The sequence below is a fragment of the Raphanus sativus genome, chromosome 2, assembly GCF_000801105.2.
Source record: "Raphanus sativus cultivar WK10039 chromosome 2, ASM80110v3, whole genome shotgun sequence".
Taxonomy (NCBI): Eukaryota; Viridiplantae; Streptophyta; class Magnoliopsida; order Brassicales; family Brassicaceae; genus Raphanus; species Raphanus sativus.
The window spans coordinates 31,708,502-31,720,932 of NC_079512.1; the positions used below are offsets into that span (position 1 = coordinate 31,708,502).

At 37.1% G+C, this 12,431-nt stretch overlaps 4 protein-coding genes across 4 annotated transcripts; 1 reads left to right on the plus strand and 3 right to left on the minus strand.

The window, feature by feature from the left end:
• Positions 1-26: 26 nt before the first annotated feature.
• On the minus strand, positions 27-2,763 carry LOC108839688 (gamma-soluble NSF attachment protein). Its single transcript, XM_018612461.2, has 9 exons — positions 2,584-2,763; positions 1,956-2,023; positions 1,668-1,752; positions 1,401-1,559; positions 1,097-1,234; positions 869-947; positions 689-768; positions 403-532; positions 27-260 (listed from the first exon to the last, which is right to left on the minus strand). Exons 1-9 carry the CDS (start codon positions 2,625-2,627, stop codon positions 168-170), a joined length of 876 nt encoding a protein of 291 aa, XP_018467963.1. The 5' UTR covers positions 2,628-2,763; the 3' UTR covers positions 27-167.
• On the minus strand, positions 2,583-7,399 carry LOC108843175 (subtilisin-like protease SBT2.2). Its single transcript, XM_018616293.2, has 10 exons — positions 6,939-7,399; positions 6,577-6,736; positions 6,075-6,475; positions 5,910-6,005; positions 5,758-5,830; positions 5,377-5,659; positions 4,957-5,291; positions 4,600-4,870; positions 4,239-4,520; positions 2,583-4,166 (listed from the first exon to the last, which is right to left on the minus strand). Exons 1-10 carry the CDS (start codon positions 7,193-7,195, stop codon positions 3,757-3,759), a joined length of 2,568 nt encoding a protein of 855 aa, XP_018471795.2. The 5' UTR covers positions 7,196-7,399; the 3' UTR covers positions 2,583-3,756.
• Positions 3,176-3,709, plus strand: LOC108843176 (uncharacterized). Its single transcript, XM_018616294.2, has one exon. The coding sequence runs from the start codon at positions 3,176-3,178 to the stop codon at positions 3,602-3,604; it is 429 nt and encodes a 142-aa protein (XP_018471796.1). The 3' UTR covers positions 3,605-3,709.
• Positions 7,400-9,161: 1,762 nt separating the features above from the next.
• LOC108818305 (uncharacterized) lies at positions 9,162-10,171 on the minus strand. The gene has a single exon (XM_018591242.2). The coding sequence runs from the start codon at positions 10,055-10,057 to the stop codon at positions 9,278-9,280; it is 780 nt and encodes a 259-aa protein (XP_018446744.2). The 5' UTR covers positions 10,058-10,171; the 3' UTR covers positions 9,162-9,277.
• Positions 10,172-12,431: the final 2,260 nt, after the last annotated feature.

A 12,431-nucleotide genomic window follows, 5' to 3' on the forward strand; every position in this document is an offset into this window, starting at 1 on the left:
TGGATTTAGTGGAGGAACAAAGCACACATCTGAACTCAGAGCCTTTATAGCCAATCATTCATTCACACAAGGAAGGTTTGGACTAAAATGATAACTTTGTTTTAAGTAGTTTGGCTTGAACATAAGCAAAGTGTAGGAATCTGAAATCTGTACAAAGAGAAGAATCTTCAAGTGAGATCATCCTCGTCGAGATCATCACCAGCATTCATCTGAACTGCAGTGACATCTCCTGTGGGTAGCTTTCTCGCCAACTTGATGATCTGCAACACAAATACTTCTACATTATTAGATTATCATTGTTTAATGAAAACTTTCTACACTCTTCTGGTATAACAATAGCCAGGAAATGTAGATAATTTCAGAAAGGATTAGAGGATTAGGCAGATCGTTTCAATGAATTACCGCATGATCCAAATTGTTGACAGTGCTTGAACACGCCACTTTCTTGATTTCTTCGATGTCACCTTCATTATAGGCTGTGAGCAGTCTGCTAGCAGTTCGGTTCTGATCACTCTTCAGAAAAGCATCAATCCTACAGACAGACAACAAGGAAAAGAATATCAGATACAGGAACTGGTATCACATTTCCAACTTTGACTAAACTGTCGTGTTTCTTGTTTGCTGTAACACACATGGTCCATATATTACTACCGAGTGGCTGCATAAAGAGGGAAGAGTATATACTCACTGAGAACAATCGTTGTAGCATTTTTCAGCCTGCTTCAGGTCATGGCCATACAGATATACAATGATTGCACTAAGATATGCCTGAAAATAAATAACAAAAACAGTTTAACTCAAACTAATCAGAGTGCAATGGAGTTGGAAAAAAAAAAGATGGAACCAGATCACCCTATACTCATCATACCTTACACTGGCTATTTGTGGCGTCACACTTGTCAGCTGCTACACCCAATCTTAAGAAAAAGGTTGCAGCATCTGCGAACCTACAATTTTAAAATGTACGCAAATCAATTTCTCTATTAGATAAATGGGAAAACTTTTAGTCAAACAAACCGCTATTATCTGAATCATAGAATCATGTGCAATGAAACGTTAACCTGGGATGTATTTTTTGAGGTAAGCAAGAACTTACTTCTCGAGTTTTATGTAAACACTAGCACAAGCACGGTACAGATCAAAAGCCATCTGGTCCCTTCCATCTTCTTCAAGAATTTCACAAGCATCGGTGTACAGTTGGATGGCATCTTCAGGTTTGACTTCTTCCAAAGCACTGAGGAATAAAGTTATTGAGGATAAAAGAAAAGTAGAAAGCCCAGAAATACATCAAAGTCGTCAGATTCATATCACATATCACATACATCAAAGTCGTCAGATTCATAACACAAATGATGACATCTAATGTCTTGATTATTAGAGACGTCAACATAAAAAATTACCGAGCAGCCTTTCCAAGAGCATCTGATGCGGGTTGTGCCCTTCCACACTCAACATACAGCTCAGACGCCTTTCTATAAAAATCAGCAACTTCGTTCCAGATACTTAGCTTCTGCGCTAGGGCAGCGGCAGACTCCATATGCTTTGCAGCATCCCAGGGACTAACTCATATCAAGGATAACACTAAATATGATGATCTATGTATACAACAAAAATAACTAGCAGCAGCATATAACAATAATCATCTGAAAGGGGGTAATTTAGGATACGAAGATTGCATCTCTTGTCCTTTGGAAGCTTTCTCGAGAGCCACTTTAGCTTTTTCATATTTGCTTGATGCCCTGAAGCCATTTGCTGTTGTTCATCGATAAAGAGTGCAAAAAACAATAACAAAATCAGTTCTCATTTCGTGATGACAGAATCTCAATGCTTATAATATCTATAGTCTCCAAATCTTCTATAGATTAGCTTTTCGGGATAAAAGCAAAAAAATACAAAAAGAAATCTAAAACATAGAATCTGTCAATAGAGGAAAACCAGAAACAAGATAACCAAACCTGCTTGCTCATACAACTCAGTAGCACCTCTCCAGTCAGCACTCCACCTAGTAAGCGTGAGTTTTGTCCTGTGAGAATATATATAACCAAAGATGCTTAGAAGGATGGGTTTAATAGCAGAAGGAGACCATTCAATATATTTTTTTTTTTGGAACGGGAAAACAAAACATAACAATTCTAAAAGGAAAGACGACGTTCCATATCAAATCATTTCATCCAAAATGATATCTCAATCCTTGTTAAACTGGGAAGACTATATAACATTGCATTCTCATTAACAACTTTTAAAGACAAGGACATTTCGAATTTGCAGGGCAGCTCCAAACTAACTCTCAAAGGGCACATTTTTTATTTGTACATCCGACAAATAAAAAGCTATTCTTAAACTTAAAGCAATTTCAGCGTAATTAATCTGTTCCGACACGAGATCCTAAAAACACCTTGATGGAGTCATAATTAAGAACGGATCACGAGAAGTTTATCCGATCACAGTTACAAAAGAAAATACACCAACACAAAATCATCTCGATTAACCACCAAAAATGCCCTAAAACCCAGTTCGAATTCCCGTTTACTTAGCATCGATGGATCATTAACATAAATGATGGAGAGAAGAAGAAAAGCATACATCTTGTCGGCTTTGGACATCATCTTTTCAGGATCCGAAGACATGATGACTTCGCCTCAATCTCAGTAAACGTCCCTCCCTGCGATTTAGCTAACTCAGAGATCGACTCTCCAATTCTACAATCGCCGCTCCCACTCTCTCAGATCAAAGGTTGTTTCTTTAGCCAAAAATATCTTCTATTTTTAGTCATAAATAAATAATTAGACTTTATCTTCCAGATTTTTTCTTTTTAATTTTTTTTTTTACATCAAGCAAACAAAAAAAAAACAATGTTTACATTACACACCACTTCTGGACTTATGTTCTGTGTGAGATTCTAATTTAGTAGATTAGATGAAAAGTAACAAACTTTGTCAATAAAAATGTAAACTTTTATACCAAAATCAAACTTGCATTCTTCATCAAAACTCTCATGACAGTAAGCAAAGGCATGACTCTGAATATTTAGGTAACAAGTAGAATTATCTATCTCCTAACTCATCCCTAACTTTCAGTTTCCACTCCTATAAATTACAACACACCATTTCACTCCAACACACCATCCACATTCATCTTCCACTCTCTGATCAAATAGTCCATTACCACAGCTACAATGTCAATCTCAAGCCTCTCTCTCTGCTTAATCTTTCTCACCTTCCTCACCACCCCACTTGTCCTCTCCTCTCGCACCCCCAAAATGGCTGTAGCAGCATCACCTTCGATAGAGAAGAATCTTCAGAAAACACATATACATCCTCCTGCACTGCCTGTTTCCGAGGTTGATTCGTCTCCTTCCATGGCCAAGATTGATGCTGAGCCAGCACCGAACACGGCCATATCCGGTTTCTTCAGGCATAAGTTCCCATTCCACCAAGGCTGGCCTTTCCACAAGCATGGTCCTTTCCCAACCGCCAAGCCTGCAAACCCTTCTGTTACTACTACAACACCTGCTACTGCTACTGGAGCTGGAGCTGAGAAAGAGGAGTCTGAGAAGGTGCCTTCTTCTCCAAGCAATGGTAACAGAGATGGTGGCAACGCTTGAAGATGAATGAATACATTTAAAGCTTATTAATAGTTTTACATATTGTGTCAAATAAAAAATGTACCATGTACTATCATATAAATGCTATGTGACATTTTATTTTTACATGGATAAATGAAATGAATACAATTTTAAATCTTATCTACCCAAGTTCATCTTATTTTCACCATGACAGAGACAGGAATATGAACAATGTGTCCCATGTTTCCAAATAGCTTGATTGTCCCAAAGCTTGCTATAGAGCTGTTCTTCTTTGCCTTGAGCGTTACGCTAAGTAGCTTTGTCTCTCCACTGGCTATAGAGAATTGAGTAGGAGACGCCTTCATCAAAACACCAAAAGGAGGGACCAAACCGACACTGTATGTCTCGTTTCCAGCGATGTTTTTCATTAGTCTCTGTACCGTCCGCGTGTTGTTAAGCCTTGAGACTGTGATGGACGGTAAGTTGAGGTCAGAACCGGTGATCGTTGCATTGCTAAGGAGACAGTTCTTGCCTGTGTAGTTGAATACTGCTGGAGCTGATCCGTTGATCCCACAAAGAAATGACATATAGTCTTCAAAACCTGCATATAGTGAGAGAGAACTGTTAGAAGAATGGTTTACATGGTTATATAAAAATGTGAAACACAACTCACTGGTATCAAAGATTAGGCCAGGATCCAAAGCTGCGGTTGCATTCACAAAGCCATTCCCCATGTCAAATGGTGTTGCAGGAGTCATGCTTTGATCAGGATTAGCATAAGCACGCTGAGCCATTATCTCCTCTCCTTTATTGTCAAACAGAATAGAGGTTGTTGAAAGTGCAGATGCAATGGCTGCTGGACTAAACTTTCTGAACTTCTGTTTGATCAATGCAGCAACACCAGCTACATGAGGAGCAGCCATGCTAGTACCAGACATCATCGCAAAACTCTCTCCTAATCAGACCAAAAAGAACACAATACCATTAACTTCATGTTACATAATGTCATGTTTTTTGGAGATATATCTATATACCTTCAAACTCAGTGGAATCTGTGGCAGCGGAACTCCAAGCGCCCCAAATGGAGTTTCCGGGAGCTACAAGATTGGGTTTCAAAATGTCAGCGTCGTTAAGAGAGCTGTCTTGTGGATCAGGTCCTCTTGCTGAGTAGTACATAATCTTGGGAGCTCTGTCACTGAAGTTAGCCTTTTGTCCACCTGTAATGGCTGCAACTCCCCCAAATCTAACAATCTCCTTGGTGGTTCCATCTCTTTCAAGAGTTGAGTTATAGTACTTGAGCAAAACCTACGAAAACATATCGTCTCATCTCGGCTATTCCAGAAGGAAGCATCAAGTAAGTGGTTATGTATGTTTCTAAGTTATATCCTCACCTTGGAATCTTCAGGAGATGGAATTATAATGCCAGGCATATCCATTGGTGTAGGATTGATCTGAAAATTAAGAACATATGGGTCCATGTAGAACACAACACCCTTCGCAGACAGATTCTTGGAAACAGCTAAAGCTTGTTTAATAGTGGAAAGCCCCAGCACAAAACGGATAGAGTAGCTACATATCAGGAGATTCCCACAGACAAGTTCCTTATCAAAGCTGTCATAGTCTTGGCATTCACTTGCGTACATGTCTTTGTCTACAGCAGAGCTTTTGTTCTTCAATGCATCAACAGCAGAGATCAATGTGAACATCTTCCCTTCATCTGTAGGAACTAAAAGAAGCAAACAAAAACATAAATTCAAAAAAGCTAAAGCCATTTTACAAACTAAGATGATGGTTTTTTTCTAAAGACTTACGCGCAAGTCCAACGCCTGGAATGGTTACATTGTTGCCTAAGGTTATTGAGTTAGAGTAAACTCTATCGTGAGTAGCAGCACCAACTGTGAAAATCCAGGGGCTGAAGGAGGACATGCTCTTAGGAGAAGGACCTGTGTTTCCTGCAGCTTGCACTACGAATATACCTGCTTTAACAGCTGATAGCATAGCCATGTCTAGTGGGTTAAAGAAGGTGGCAACACCAGGAGGACGGCGATTAGGTGTGATGGATAGACTTAATATGTCAACTCCATCTTGAGCTGCCTAATAAAATTCATTAAACCGTCTAAAAAGTGTCATTGAAAGATACATACATTCTTGCAGTCAAGTGAAATGAAATGAAAAAAGTAAAAATGGTTTACCTGGTCTATAGCAGCAACAACATCTGCAGCAAATCCGCCAAAACTCTTGTATAATGCCTTGTAAACAGAAATGCTAGTACATACCAAACACTCACATAATCAGTACTCTCAATGCAATATGAATGATAAAAGATGTGTCCATATATACTTACTGTGCACGAGGAGCGATTCCACTAGCACTTCCAAAGTTATGGCCTGAAACTACAGCTGAGACCCCATGGTTACCAGCAGCAATAGAAGCTGTGTGCCTGTTTATGATCAAGACAACATTCTTTAGTTGCAGTATTATGTGGAAAAGATGCTAAATGGTTACTCACGTGCCATGGCCATCACCATCAAAAGGGGAAGCATAGTCCTCAGATGAGTTGAATATCCCTCTAGTAATAGCTGACTGAGCAAAATGGCGAGCTCCAACAAGCTTTCTGTTACATGATCCTGATGGAAAGTCCGGGGTGACTTCGCAAACACCTGAGAAGTGATTAGGTATGGGATACTGACGCTGAGAAGCGTCAGTGCCATTGAAGCTAGGGTGAGTTGGGTCAATGCCAGTGTCGATAAAACCAATAACAATTCCTTCTCCAGCAGTTTCATATCCACCTTCTTTGACCCATGCACCTTTTGGTAGTCCCATGAACTGAGGTGTGTAAGTTGTAGCTGTCCTAACGGAGAAATCCAGCACTATGTTTGCTACTTCACTTCTCCTTGAAAGCTTCTCTGCCTTTTAGAGAGAACAAAAAAAGAACTTTGCATTTTAGATTCTTCTTCTTTTGGTGTAATAGAAGCTCAGAGTAGATATGGTGTGATCAATATTATATATACCTGTTGTGAGCTGACAAACACAGCAAAGCCATTGATGAGATAATGGAAGCTATAAAGCTTTATATACTTCTCTCCCTTCAGTGCATCTCTCAGCAAAGAGTCATGAGCTTGGGCAATTGATGATCTCCTTGATCTCCAGTAACGTGACTTTGACATGTTTCTATAACCAGAGAACCAAAATCAATACCAACAAGATTCTACAAAACAATAGAGTGAGCCTTTCATACATCAAAAGTATGATAGTTAAGAGAATCATACATACAATGCATGTACCTAAAAAAGTGAGAAATTTTTCTAATTCAGAGATTGATTCATTAAGCCAAAACCTGAATTCTCAAGATTCCGTAGCAAAATTCAATTACCTTGGTTGGAGTTTTGGTGTAGTAAACGTTGAAGTGTCACCATGTCTGGATCGTTGGTGATTTTTATCTCTGACTCTCCTCACTGCTTCTTGTTGTTGGAAAAGATGAAGAGTAGGAGCTTGTCTCATAGTAACAATGTAAACAGACGTAGTAGAGTTTATATCAGAATCCCCATTGTCTTGTGCCAAGGTGTTGGACAAAAGACCAACACAGAAGAGAAGAAACACTCCAGAATTCACCATCAGAACTCTCCTCATTATGTCACGCACTTACTGTAATAAAAGCCACCACGAAACCCACCAATTGCTTAAGTAAGAAAAGAAAGAGAGAAAGCTGCAGAATAAGAGCTCATGAAGTAAACATGGTGGATAAGTGGAGTTTGCAGAAAAAGAAGTTGCCTTTTATTTGTTTTTCCGTGTTGGGGAAGGTGAAAGGAGTAGTGTGCTTATTATTATATTTATATAGACACTAATAAGATTTGGATATTTTGTAGCAGAAAGAAAAGCCCAAAACTCACGAGATCCTGAAAGCTTTTCTTTCTTGGATTCTGTGAGCATTTTTTGAACGTTTTAACTACATATTTACACGGTCCCATAAGGAGAGGACGAGCACAGTGTTATTGAAAACAAACACAGTTTCGCAAAATTTAGCTGTTGTAACTTGTCGGCTTGATTTTACCGTATAAAAAAAAAACTTGTCGGCTTGGATTTTTCTTTCTTCTTTTTTCGTTTTTTTAAACTTTAACCAAGTATCAAAATTTTACAGATTTCACTGAAGTTTTAAAAGAAAACAAAGGTAATAATAAAATAAAGTTTTTATTTATTAGAACAGTTAAATAACCTTGTAAGAATCCACTAAAAACAAATAGTGTTTGACCAAAAAAAAACAAATAGTGTAATAGAAAGTAGTCTGGAGTATCATTCTGATTATGAAATAAAAGAATAACAAGCAACGACTATATATTATTACATGATTAAAGTCGTAGCAGCTTTCTTATATTTGATGGTGTTTTAAAATCATTAAAAGCTGAGATTTAGCAATGGTGGGTGGGTCAAACATGAAGAAGAATCATTACGAGTGCTAATGGGTCACACAAACCGTTAATTCTTTTTTACTTTTTAATTATTTTCGTAATTTTCTTTTTATTATTTTAATATGTCCTTCAACGGTACAATTTGTATAAAGAATGAGAAGACTACTTCTACAAATGTCATCACGATGATTAAACAGTTCATCGAAGAAAAGGCATTGCTACACAGTCGTGTACAATCATTTGAGAGTGGATAAAACATTTTTCGGTCGAAACTTTTAAACCATTGGTCGGGTTCCAGAATACAAACCAACTACACGAACCAAACCGAAATGTTATGATTCACGTATACGCTTAAAGTTTCACTTAAATTTGCATCTAGTCTCTTCATTTATAACACTATGAATTTCAATATAAGCAAGCATTTTACTCACTATCCAATCTTAACTACTCAAGTAACTATATTTTCTTCTCGTTTTTAACATATGTGAAATAACAAACAACAAACTCATTTGGGGTTAGATCATAGACCAAACAGGAATTTACATTTTTCCAAATACATCTGCACTGGCATTGCAGATGTAACGGTTGTGAACGCAGATAAGAACCTTATAGGTGGAGTCAGGCAAGCCCAATCAAAGTTGTAGGGGGAATCAAAGTTGAAGAAGTCAGATTTATCAGCTAATAACTTAATCAGTTCAGTAGTAACATTGGACGATGATGAAGAGACAATACTCTTGCAAACCCAAATAGATGACGAATCAATATTCCCAAAACTCATAACCTGACATAAAGGTAATGCAATAATCCAGACTTTTGATGAATCCAAAACCTCCAGGTTATGATCACTAAATTGCTATAGTAGTCATTGAAGGGTTGGTCTGATTAGTTTCTAAGAGATTTAAGTTTCTGATTAGACTTACAATGGTTTAGCAACGTGTAACAACCCTAGAGTTAGATGTGCCCATTGAATAAAGGCTATTATAACCACGCTCGATGGAATCTTTCTTCAAAACACAAGCATATAAGCAATTCAACATCAGTAGAGACACTCACTATGTGCTCACTCAGGTCATCATAGAATTATGATTAGAGTTCCAGACATAAAACATATAGCAATATATAACGATTATGCGCAAATAAGATAGATCAGGAGATTCCAGCTAAAGATAGATCAGGAGATTCCAGCTAAAGACATGAAAAGCACGACACTTTAAATCTGAGTAAAGTCCAACCCAAACAAACTTAACAATGCCTTCACAATCTCAGCTTAAGAAAAAAAGGGTACATTCATTCATGGCAAACCTAATCACTGCTGCTGATTATGTGGATTAGGCGGTGGTGGCCCCGGACGCTGTGGAGCAAACCCTCCAGGAGGAGGCTGCATTCCAGGGCGAGGCGGCCCAGGCGGGGGTCCCTGCATCCCATGAGGCGGTGGAGGAGGACCTCTCATCATCCCACCAGGCGGAGGTCCCATCGGTCTCTGCCCATACGGAGGCAGCGGTCCACCAAACTGCGGCGGAGGCCTCATACCGTAATTCGGAGGAGGACCTTGAGGAACACCTCTCCCCATCGGAGGAGGAGGACCACCGAAAGCAGGCGGCGGCGGAAGCATCTGTCCCGGAGGCCGCATCACCGGAGGACGAGAGATCTGCGGCTGCATCATCCCCGGAGACGGCCCACCGACTCCACGAACAGGCCCAGAAAGCCCAGGCTGAGCTTGAACGAGCGGCCCAGTCGGCACTCCACGTCCAGCGGCACGGCCCAATCCAGGCCCAGCAACAGCGACTCCTGATCCAGCCTTGGCACGTGACTCTTCAGGAGGAGGCGGTCCTTCCACCGTCATGGAGATAACCTCTTCGCCTCTCAGCAGAACCAAACCCAGCGTACGGCGATCTTCCCTCTCCTCGTTGATCTTCTTTCCTTTCCCCGGGGGGAGCTTGCGGAACTCCTCGCAGTCGCCGAGGACGAGGTTCATGTGGCGGTCGAAGGCCATGAACTTCCCCACGAGCTGCCTCCCGTCTTGGATCGTCACTCGCATCCTGTAGTTTATGAACTGGAGCATCTTGGAGCTCTTCGACATCGACATCGTCGCCGATTAAGCGGTGGAACAGCCGCGACGCGGTTGAGAAGAGATTCGGACGGCGAATCTAGTACGCCGGAGGAGTCGAAACGAACGAACAGATCGAGATTATTATCGAGATGCCGAAATTTCTAGGGTTTATAATTGAATGCAACTCTTCACCTGCTTATGGGCTTTATTTCACAAGGAGCCCTTAACATAAGATACTGGGCTTCACATCAATAGACCAAAAAAAAAAAATCATTATATATTACAATATACTGTTTTCAACTCTAAAACTTAATTAATTATTTAAAATTTACAGGTTATTTCAGATTTGTCGTTGCAATTTCTTTTTTAAGTAATCTTTTACAAGTCCACTAAATTTATTTTTGAATGTAAATCTATTATTTTTTTTATGACTGAATACATATGATTTTAATTATATTAAAATGATCTCATTTATATATTAAATCTACTAATTTCAAATCAAACATGTGAACTTTAGTTATAATTTTTAATCTACAATTATTTTTGGATTTGTCTTTGTAACTTTAACAAATAAAACTTTTCAGTTCCACCATAATTCACTTTGAAATTAATTCCACTATTAAATTCTTATGACTGAATAACATATGACTTTAATTATGATTTATAGCTTATAGAATTAGTAACACATGATTTCAACATAAAATTTAGAATCACAAAATAAAAAACACTATCTAATATGAATCTTAAAATCCATTAAAATACACAAAACAATAAACAAACCCCAATAATGCAGTTACTTATTTCATCATCTATCAAGTATTAACTCTTACATAATCTATATCAAGTAACCACACGTATCTAATTAGATTTTGATATGCGCTTTAAAATCGCTAGTTTAATTTTGAAATTGAAATTTTTATGTAAGAAAAATATATTTATATAATTAGTATTTTTAATTTTTTGTATAATTTATTTTTAAAATTTGTGTACATTATTTATTTTAATGGTAATTAGATGGTCTAAGAATTTTGGGCTTGAAAAATATTCTAACATTGTAAACCTTAATTTGTGATGTCAAATATAATTAAACGGTTGGTCTTATGAAAAGTTTATTTTTGTTTTTAATATTATAAGTTAAATCAAAATTTATATAAATATAATTACATGAGAATCAAAATATAATGGCATGTTTATTTAATAATTTCATCATAATTTTAGTTTTAATGTGATCATCCATCTTTTGACTTTGCTTCGCATTGGTTAGAATTTGTTTTAATGTTTTATAGTAATGAGTTAATATGTTTGTTTAATGGTTATGTACTTGATAAATATTTTTACATGTTTGATTAAGAACCCGTAAAATCTAAAATTTAAAAAACATCAACTGTAATTTGATTTACAATATAATCAAATAATATTTCTATTGGATAGTTTTTAATAATTTATTTTTATCAATTAAAAAGTAAATATAATTACATAAAAGTAACTCTGAGAATAGCTCTTTAACACATTTCCTAACAGATACGAAAGAGTAGTCCTGAGGAAAAACATTCTGCAAAAGAAATTGAAACAGAATTAGAAGATCAAAACTAAAATAGAGACTAAACAACTAAAGAGAAAGATTAATAAAAGAAAGGAGATCTCAAACCTAATCGTATTCAAGACTTTATTAACAAACTTTAAGGAGGCTGCACACAGTTCCAAACATTCATTTGAGCCCATAAAAACACTTAAAGACCCAATTAACAAACCTAATAGTAATCATCAGACTCTAAAAGCCAGAAGATTAAAACTAGCTAACGAGATACATGAAAGAAATGAGGTCATAATATTTGACTAATTGTAGTTTTATGATCAAGCACTGTAAAAATTTACTAACATTTTCAATATTTTGATTAGTATATTTCAAAAATTTAATGTTTCAGTGCACAAAATTTTCTCAGTATCAAAAATAGAAATTCGCTAATTATTATAGAATTAAGATTGTTATGACTAAAAGTAAAATGTATAATATTTTAAAATATGAAATGCATTGATTTAAACATATAGAATTAAGATTTTTATAAATGATGTTACTGTGAGGATTAGCAGTTTGGCAATAGATTCATTGGTCTAGTCACAATGTTATTACCCCACTAAACATGTCCAATATAACACCTCGTAAGTTTTTGTGATTTGGTTGTTCTTGTTTTCATGTCAAAAGTTTAAGCTTTTGAAGTTTAGCCATGCATTGTTATGCAAGTTAGATGATTTGAGCAACATTATGTTCACAAGATCTCAATAAGAGTGGAAATATAGATACTTTTAATTATTTCTTGGTTTCTAGAGTTTGATAGGTTGTAAGTTGTTAAGGGAGTCATAGTTGTGTTATATAGATGTGTCTAGTTTTAGTTAGAGCTCCAGACGGAAG